The sequence below is a fragment of the Triticum urartu genome, chromosome 2A (genome assembly GCF_056163025.1).
Source record: "Triticum urartu cultivar PI428250 chromosome 2A, HENAU_Tu73, whole genome shotgun sequence".
Lineage (NCBI taxonomy): Eukaryota > Viridiplantae > Streptophyta > Magnoliopsida > Poales > Poaceae > Triticum > Triticum urartu.
Window position 1 is genome coordinate 723192806 of NC_141874.1, and position 9933 is coordinate 723202738.

General features: G+C 58.1%; 1 protein-coding gene across 1 annotated transcript; it reads right to left on the bottom strand.

The window, feature by feature from the left end:
* Positions 1-8585: 8585 nt before the first annotated feature.
* On the bottom strand, positions 8586-9128 carry LOC147987179 (uncharacterized). Its single transcript, XM_087542302.1, has one exon. It carries the CDS (start codon positions 9126-9128, stop codon positions 8586-8588), a length of 543 nt encoding a protein of 180 aa, XP_087398428.1.
* Between the last annotated feature and the right edge of the window lie 805 nt (positions 9129-9933).

Genomic DNA, 9933 nt, shown 5'->3' on the forward strand with positions numbered 1-9933 from the left:
CCAACTGTCGAGGGTTGGGTGCGGCATATGCAAAAGGATGGCTTATCATGGTGGGAGTGAGTAGAACATCGCCGGTGCCCGGAAGCGGGATGAGGCGTGGACACGAACGTCGGTGTACTTTACCAAGGTTCAGGGCTCTCTTAGGAGATAACACCCCTAGTCTTGCTCTGCGGGGTCTCTGCATGATCACTAAGGCACTAGTGAGTACAATGGTGCTCCTTGAGCTGTATGCAAGAGGCCGAAGGAAGAAGGGCTTGCTCTTTCCTCCCTCTATGTATGAGGCTAGATCTAAAAGGTTCTGAACCCTTTGCGTGGGTGCCCCGGGGGGTTTATATAGGCCTAACCCCCGGGGGGTATAATGGTAATCTGGCCAGGTGCTGGGCCCGGTTGTTAGTGTCTTGGGCCATCGGCTTCTCTACCAACTGTTGGGGCCCGCCACCTGGTCTGGTACGGGGCCGACAGGCCATTCCCGCCGCTCGCGGGCCTTGCCGGCTGCTTGTTACTGTAGATACAACACTAATGACGCCTCTTGGTCGGGGAGGCATGGCTACAGCCCTGCCGGCTGGTGGGAGATCACTGTAGCCACACCGTGTCTCTTTCGGCTAATGGCACACGGACCTCGAGGGAGAGGGGGGCCGCCTGCTGGAGGCTGACCTCCCTCGGGTCTGACTGGTCGGGCCTCTACTGCCATCTGGGCTGTCGCTGCCCGGTAGGGCCCGCCACCTGCAGGCCGTACCGACAGGCCGTCGTGGGAGGAGGGCTCTCCCTGACAGGAGTGACGTCAAGGGTGGAGTGGCACCAGTGCCGTGCCGTGCGGGGATCTCCGCCCGTACGGGGCACTGTGGCTCTGTCGTGCCCTGTAAATGGGGGCGAGGTGCTATACTGTAGCCATATCCCGTCTTGTCTTCTTAATGGGAGCGCTAACTTTGAGGGCTTCGTGGGCCGCCTGCTAGCAGCCGGCCTCTCTGGAGGCCTCCTGCTAGGAGTCGGCCTGTCTTGGGGCCGTCTTCTGGTGCTTAGCCGGGTTTGGGCAGCCGGCCGTATGACCCAGCCGGCCATTGGAAGGCGGCGCTTCAACCCTGACGCTGAAGGGACGCAGCTAGCCCAATGTCTCGAAATGCTCAGGGACTCGGGTCAGGCTACCCGTGGCCCATTACTCCGACAGTAGTCCCCGAAGCGGGTGAGGCATTGTGGCTGACAAGTCGAGAAGCCTCGGCAGCTTCCTTCTCCATGTGCTCTTTCCAAACGCGTTGTCCATCTTCTACCGTGCCATCTGCTGGGAATCGGCCATGACCAGGCGAATTTGTCTGGTGATTTTGAAATGTCAAGGCGGGAAATCAGGTGGCGTGCCTTCTAAGCCTCTAGCCCGCCGCCCATTGCAAACACGCCATGCGGTGCTAGCCAGCCGGGCCAGCCTGCCAGCCCACGCACACGATGGGACGTGACAGTAGGCTAGGCCCGCCATGACCGGGCCTCGGTGCGTGGGCGGATCCGCTACGGCCGAGGCAGACCGTTGTGATTCCGTGCGGAGTTACTGCGCGTAGTAACTCGCGCAATAACCGCGGGGATGTGGGGTCGCGGGCACAGTTAATCCCATGATCCCATGCCCCGCCCCCTCGGCTTCGCAGCCCAGGGGCTATAAGTAGGGGGAAGGGGGAGCGGCGGAGCACGTGCGCCCTCCTCCCCTTTGCCATTTTCGACCTTCTCCTCCTCTTGCTGCCACCGCGCTTCAGCGCCTCGCCGAAGCGCCGCCGCAGCTCGTGGCCGTTAGTCTCCTCCGCGTCGAGCCTCTCGCCATTTCCCCACCGAGCTCTGACCCCATGACGTGCGAGAAGGGAGGGGACTGGGATGGCTCGGTCATGATCGACGACCACCTCACCTTCCTTCATGCCACACGGCGGCTGCCCGGTGCAGGCTAAGTCAAGGTGCGCGTGCCGCCGGCGGAGGAGATCTCGCCAGCGCCACAGGGAGGCGAGCGGGTTATATTCCGCTCGCACTTCCTCTGCGACTTCGTCTTGCCAGTGAGTGGGTTCTTCTGTTCCTCCTCAACTTCTTCCATCTTCAGCCGCACCACCTGACGCCCAACACCGTGACGCTGCTGTCCGCCTTCGTCATGATGTGCGAGGGCTATCATGGTATCCTCCCCACCATCGAGCTATGGGGATCGTTCTTCTATACCAATCTAGGAACTTCCGCCAGGGAGAAGGCGGCCCAGTGCGGCGCCTTCGTCGTGGTGCGCCGTCCGTCTGTGAAGAACGCCTTCCCCGCCATCAAGCTATCACAGTCGATTAAACTATGGCAGAAATCATATTTTTACGTGGAGAATGTCGACCCCGCCACTGACTTCATCAACCTGCCGCCCTAGGAAGCCGGCCCTCCGGCCGAACCTCGGGCCAACTGGGGCTACAAGCCGAAGCCCTTATCGGTTAACGCCATAGCCGCCATCAACCGGCTCCGGGTGCTGACGGACGCGGCATGCCTCAAGGCATCCGACCTGTTGGTCGCCTTCATCGAGCGCCGAGTTCTCCTACTCCAAGGCCGGCCTCATCTGATCTGTCGGATGAGCAGGCACCTGGACCCGAGCCGGATGTGCGCGAGGGACATGCCGACTGCCGAGGTCGCCCATATGGTGAACGAGATCTCCAACCTCAAGCTATCGGATGGGTCTTGGCGGTTCGGCATGCGGCCATACTCCCGGGCCAACCCGCTGCCTGCTGTAAGTCCTTTAATTCTTTCCTTTTTAGTACTTGTCTTGGTTTTGGTCTTGCCGTCTTGAACAGTCGGTCCATTGAACACAGATCTTCATGTCTCCGGCGACGACCGCCATCGTATGGCCGAGTGGAGACTACCTGTCGGACCGGACGGCGAGTGATGTGGACGACACCGACTTGGGGGCAGCCGCCCTGGAGGACGATGGCATAGGCGGTGGCGACGGAGCGGGCACCTCCGAAGACGTATTCGGCATCGGGACCTGGCCTGACGACGACGAAGATGAGGAAGAGCCGTGCCATGCGTGAGGCGCCGGCAGGGCAGACATGGATCCTTCCGTCGAGCCGGCTACTCAAGGCGGCACGCGCAAGCACAAACAAGGCGCCGCCTTGTTTGGCAGCGCCGAAGAAAACCAAGAACCCGACCGCCGCGACCAAGCGGAAGGAGGCCGCCGCGAAGGCGACCAAGCTTCGGAAGCTTCCAAAAGTGCCTCCGATGGTGTTAGTGTAAGTGTCCTTCCCTTGTGACTTCTTTTCTCGTTGCTTCTATCTGAACTTTTCTTCTTTACTTCCTTTGACTCAGGGCCCCGCTCTCCCTTGAGAAGTCAGCCGCCGCCTCCGTCATTGGGTCAGCGAAGACTTCCTCCACCACCCGGCAAATTGACCCTGCGGCCGACCTTCGGGAGGCGCGGGAGGCGCACGTGGAGCGGGAAGCCGCCCATATGGAGAAGGCGGAGGCCGCCGCGTTGAAGAAGCTGGCGGAGGCTGAGGCCAACGCCGCCACGAAGAAGCTGGCAGAGGAAAGCGCGCGCCTTAGGTGCCGTTGTTTGTTGTCCCCCTGAACTCTGCATCGCCGCCCCCAGAGTTCACGGCGTGGACTAGGGGAGCCGACGATGAACAACCGGTCATGGAGAAGGAAGGCGGCGACGTCATCATGCCAGAGGTAGCCATGCCCCCACCACCGTCGTCTGGAGGAGCGCGGGACACACAACCGGCCGCCCCGCCGGTGCCGCCAGCCGGAAATGCAGTAGTGACGGGCCCAACTCCTGGGGCCTGCACACCATCGTGCCGCCGAGGCACGAAGGCGACTTCGGCGCCACGGCCGCTGGAAGCCAGCGCCGCGAGCTCGTCCGTTCCCGATGCTGAAGCAACCAGCGCCGCGCCCACTGAGTGGGTGCGTGGAGGCGGGACGGGCGCCTTGCACCAAGCGATCCTGGACTCCAGGCCAAACTCCGAGCTGAGGCCACCGCCCTTCAGCAGTGCAACATGGCGTTCTTGGACTCGCGTGCAGCCATTCGGGTATGTTTCTTGTTTCTTCGTCTTTGATCCTTTGCATTTCTCTGTGGGGGCACACCAGCGCACCCACTGGGTGTAGCCCCCGAGTTTTGGGCCGACTGCGGAGCAGGCGGCTCGGAACTTTAATTGGTAAGCTCCGAGTGCTAACTTTTATCTGTTATCTTCATTATAGGACTATCATAACCTCTGGACTGTCACCTTTAACTCCAACGTCCAAGATCTGGACCGACGGACCGCCGACCTGTCGGTAAGCCGGAGTAAGTCCTCGTTTTCTTCTTCTGCGGGGGCGCGCCAGCGCAGCCGCGGGCTGTAGTCCCTGAGATTCGGGCCGGCTGCTGAGAAGTCGGGTCGGATCTCCCCGGTAACTACACTTCTTCTTTGTTGATCGCTGATGTCTTTCCCTTTCTTTACTTTTTGCAGAGGCCAACGCTGACCTGCAGCGGCAACTGGGTGAGGTCAACACCACGTTGCGTGCCAAGGAGGCATAGTGCAACGAGCTGGCTCAGGAGCGCGACTGACTGGTCGAGCAACTGGCAGCACAGGCGGAGCTTCTCCGGAAGGCCCGGACGGAGGCAGAGGTGAAGGAGTCCAGTATTCTCGCCAAGTTCGAGACGGAACGCTCCGCCTGGAGTGATAAGGAGGCACTGTTGACTGCCGGCTTTAGCAGGATTGAAGACATGGTTGATGGTAAGCCCTTTTCTTCTTCTTTCTTTGAGCAGCCAGCTCCTAATCGAGCCGACTTCTAGCTTCTGACTTTTTTGCTTTATGCTCGAGCAGACTTCTTTCCTGGCCACTCTGTCGTCGCCAACCAGGCTATCGAGGCTTATCGTGAAGAACGGAGGGCGGAAGGTGCGCAGGTCGCTGCCGACGCGCCCCGGACCCTTAGCGAACAGCTCCTCAACATCTAGGCCCGTCTTCGGCTGGCTCACCGGATGCTGCGCTGTCTTCAGTGCATCGGGGCCCAAGCGATCTCCGCCTTGTGGCCAGATGTGTCGGCTCCGTGCACTCCCAGTCGGACTACCGACTGGCTGGAGGTGGCGGCCCACTGACTCGAGGCTTGGAAGGGTTCTTCGGCCCAGGCTAGAGCGCGCCGGGCTTTGCAGTTCATCAAGGCATGGTATCCTGGATTGAACCTAGCGCAGTTGGCCACGTTTTGGCAAGAGGCCCAGGAGGAGCTGGTGGCGGTGGAGCGTGACCTTGTCAAGCGGGCGGCGGCGATCGCTGAGTACACTGACACCGACGTCTTTGTTCCTGAGCTCACCGAGCACGGCGCCGAGGCGCCACCTAAGTGGTTCGGGCTCAACCCAGAGGATGGCGAAGATTCAGCCGAGATGATCGACTCCAGAGACGAGGGAGAAGACGAGGAGGACGAGGAAGGCGACGAAGATATGCCGAAGATCGGAGCGGATGGGCAGCCTCAGCTTGATCGTGCCTCAAACAATGAGCCACTCTCGAGTGCGCTGACTATTGCTGGAGGCGACCAAGCGGAGACTGACTAGTCGTCCACTCCACCAACTGGCACTACCGACTCCGCCAACCAGCCGGACCCCTATGCTGCTCCCTAGGTTGCCGACTTATCTTTATTTTTCCTGTTTTATCAGTCTCGACAAACTTTGTTAAATTTGCGCAATTCCACCCACGGGGGGTATTTCAAACTCTGTTGAATGCTGGCCAAGGGCATTTTGGTATGTAAATATTCTTTCACACAAGTTGTGCTTTTGCCGAGTTCTGACTTTTCTTGCCTTTTGCCCTTTGGCTTCTTCCTTTGCCGCTCTCCCTTGGTTGCCGTCTTGCGAGCCAAACAGCCGCTCTGCGGACTGCGGTTGGGTCAAGTACTTAGCTAATTTCGGGAGGGAAAGTACTTAGCCGGCTAGGACATTAGCAATTTTAAGTAGAAGCCAGCCGGTCGGCTGCTCGGCAGCCGGTTAATGAGGCGGGAAGCCGGCTTGAACTATGTGCATGCTTTGGGTCCTTAGCCATGTTTCATGCGGACACCCTTTCTGCCTTTAACTCCAGCCCACCAGGCAGTCGCTCTGTGAGCTGCGGCTTCTGGCAGGAGAAGGTTTTAGGTGCCAACACACTACCTGTCCGACTGCAGGAAGCACCACATAGTAGAAGGCGGCGAGCCCCCGGGCCGACTAGTCGAAACCGGTGCCAGGCGGAATAATGAAAAACACATTCAAAGGCATAATACTTATCATATAGATAAAAGAGGGTAGCCCCCAAGCTCTTCTTGGGGGACCCAGAGTCTTCGTACTTAATACAAAAGGTAGCATGGTACATACTGCATCAACTGTAAAATCTTTGAAGGAGGTTTGCATTCCACGGCCGCTCTGTCTCCTTGCCGGAGTCATCTCTCTTGCGTGCCCTGGGCTTCTGAGCGTTGATCAGGTAGTTGGAGTCATTGCACAATACTTGGCTAATGATGAAGGGGCCTTCCCAAGGTGCTGAGAGCTTGTGTTGGCCGGCTGTTCGCTGGATCAGCCGGAGCACAAGGTTGGGCTGGGAGGCGGCAGGTTGGAGTCGGCTACCGCTTGCTGTGTTGATGAATTCCCCGGGCCGACTACAGCAGTCCCCGGGCCGGGCTCTGACGTCCCTGGGCCGGGTGCGACTGCTACAGCCCCCAAGCCGCCTGCTGAAGTCCCCGAGCCGACTGCTATAGCCCCCAAGTCGGATCCGACTGTCTCGGGGGCAGTCGACACGAAGATGGAATCTAATTCTGTTGATGGCTTAATAGACGACTTAAGGAGGCGCTGCAGGGGGGCGCCGGCTGGTATTGCTTGCCGGGTGGAGCCGATCCGTGCTAAAGCATCCGCTTGCTCGTTGTCATTTCGCGGCACATGGAGGAACTCACACCCTTCAAAGTATCCACTGAGTTGCTGGACGAGGAAGCAGTAGCTTGCCATGTTTGCATCCTTGGCGTCCCAGTCGCCTGACGACTGCTGGACCACCAAGTCAGAATCACCATAGCACAGGATCCGGCGAATGCCGAGTTCCTTGGCAAGCCGGAGCCCGTGTATGAGTGCTTCGTATTCAGCTATGTTGTTGGAGGCGGCAAAGTGAATTTGCAACACATATCTGAGCTTGTCGCCCTTGGGAGAGGTGAGGACGGTGCCGGCTTCGAAACCAGTGCGCATATTGGAACCATCAAAATGCATCCGCCAATAATTGGAGTCTGGCGCTGGCGGCAGGTACTGAGTTTCGTCCCAGACGATGAGGAAGTCGGCCAGTGCTTGGGACTTGATGGCGGTGCGAGGCTGGTAGTAGATGGTGTAAGGGGCCAAATCTATGGCCCATTTGGCCACTCGGCCTGAGGCATCTCGGCAAGCGGAGCAGTGCAGACAACAGTGATTGGGTGCTCTTGAAAGTATGGCTTCAACTTCTTAGTGGCGAAATGCATGCCGTAGCACATCTTCTGATAGTGGGGATAGTTATGCTCGGAGGCAGATAGTACTTCACTCAGGTAATATACCGGACTCTGGACCGGCAGTGCCTTGCCATCTTCCTTGCGCCCACAACTATGACTATGCTAACCACCCAGCTAGTGGCGGCAATGTAGAGAAGCATGGGCTCCTTAGCAGTTAGAGCCGCCAGGACAGGCGCAGTGGTCAACATTTTCTTGAGCTGGAGAAAAGCTTTGTCCGCCTTGTCATTCGACTCGAAAAAAGTGGTCTTCTTCATGAGCTAGTACATGGAAAGAGCCTTCTCGCCCAGCCGACTGCTGAAACGGCTGATGGATGCCAAGCAGCCGGTGAATTTTTGTATGTCCAGCAGTCGGGTGGGTACCTCCATCCTCTCGATGGCCTTGATCTTCACAGGGTTGCACTCTATGCCGTGCTCTGAGACCAGAAAACCAAGAAGCTGGCCAGCTGGCACTCCAAAGACGCATTTCTCCGAGTTGATCTTGATTTGAAAACGGAACAAGTTCTCAAAGGTCTCCTTGAGGTCCTCCAACAGAGTGCCATGCTTCTCTGTTTTTATCATAATGTCGTCCACGTAAACGTGGGCGTTTTTGCCGAGTTGCTTGAGGAGACACTTTGGCATGCAACGCTGAAAGGTGGCGCCGACATTCCTCAAGTCGAACGTCATCGTCAGGTAGCAGAATGCTCCGAATGGTGTGATGAAGGCGGTCTTTAGCCTGTCGGCCGGGTTCATCTTGATCTGGTGATACCTAGAGTATGCATCCAAAAAACTCAACAGCTCGCATCCGGTCGTCGAGTCTATCACTTGGTCAATTCTTGGTAGAGCAAATGGATCTTTGGGGCAAGCTTTGTTGAGGCTGATATAATCAATACACATGCGCCACTGCTTATTCTTCTTTAGCACGAGGACTGGGTTGGCTAACCATTCTGGAAAGAACACCTCCATAATGAAGCCGGCTGCTAGAAGCCGAGCTGTCTCTTCTCCGACGACTCTTCTCCTTTCTTCGGACAGGCGACGAAAGGGCTGCCTGACCGGCTTGGCATCAGGTCGGACATGTAGCTTGTGCTCGGCGAAATCCGTTGGAACACCCGGCATGTCTTTAGGAGACCATGCAAAGATGTCCCGATTCTTGCGAAGGAAATCGATGAGCTCGCTTTTCTATTTGCTGTCCAGGTTTGCACCTATGACAGCGTACCTCTCCGGGTGCACGGGGTCTAGTGGTATCTTGTTTGTCTCCTTGGCCGGCTTGAAGGATCCTTCAGCCTCCGACTCCTTGGGATCGGGGGACATGTCCGGCTGCTTGCCGGCCATGTCCACCACTCGGTCAAGGAGTCTCTTCTCGGCTGCGATCACAAGGGACTCGGCCAGCCGGCTGCTAGCGGCTGCACAGTTGGCGGACTTCTGGTAATGTCCGGAGATGGTGATGACTCCCTTGGTGCTTCGTATCTTCATCTTGAGATATGCATAGTGTGGTACCGCCATGAACTTGGCCAAGGCAGGCCGGCAAAGAAGTGCATGGTAAGGGCTCTCCAGGTCAACCACCTCAAACCAGACGGGCTCTCGGCGGAATTGATCTTTGTCTACAAAAAGGACATCTATCTTGATCTTGCCAATTGGTGAGTGAGAAAGGCCAGGAACTATGCCATGGAAGACAGTCCGGCTGGGCATGAGGTGCTTGGTTTTGGTCTTCAACTTCTCCATGGTGTCGCGGTATAGGATGTTGATGCTGCTGCCGCCGTCCGTCGGGATTCGGGAGAAACGAGCAGATCGCCTATCCGCCGCAAAGGTGGCTTCCAGTACCAAGGCGTAGGAACCCGGGAAGGCATTACCTCCGGGTGATCCGCCTGGCTCCAACTGATTGGCTTTTCTGACCAGTGCATGAACTCTGGTGCTTCAGTGGCCACGGCATTCACCTCTCAAGACTGTTGGCGCCGACTGCACCTATCGTCGGCCACACTGGTGAAGACGACATATGCTCCGTGCTCTTCAGGGAATTCATCTTGAACGGCGTCGACTGCTGGATGAGCCATCGGCTGCTGAGGAGGCGGGGGAGGCTGGCCAGCAGGCGGTGGTGGTAGCAGTCCCTCGCCCTTGGAGATCCGTGTGAGCCAATGACATTAGCGAGTGGTGTGGTTGGATGGCTTCGCGCCGCTGTGGAATTTGCAGGGAGCATCGATGGTTTTCTCATCGGTGAAAGCGGGCATCCAATTCGTCTTTCTGCCCCTCTGACGCTTGGGTTGGGGCTGCCCCTCTGGCTGCTGGTCTTCGACTGCCGCCACCTGCCGTTGGTGGAAGCCGGCTATGGCGCTTTGCGCCTGTTGTCGTTCTACTGCTGGCGCCGACTGGTACCGCCAGCCGGAGTCCGAGGAGCCTGGGGAGCCACCCGGCCGAATGCTTCAACTTGGATCTCCGTGTTCATGGAGGAGTAGGCCGTGGCATGCTTGTCTTCTATGATCAGTAGCTCGGCGAGGGTCGCCGGTTCATCACAGAGAGCTTGTGCTTGAGC

Excerpts from the sequence above, each read along its gene's own strand:
- LOC147987179 (XM_087542302.1), bottom strand. The coding sequence starts at position 9,128 with ATGGAGAAGTTGAAGACCAAAACCAAGCACCTCATGCCCAGCCGGACT.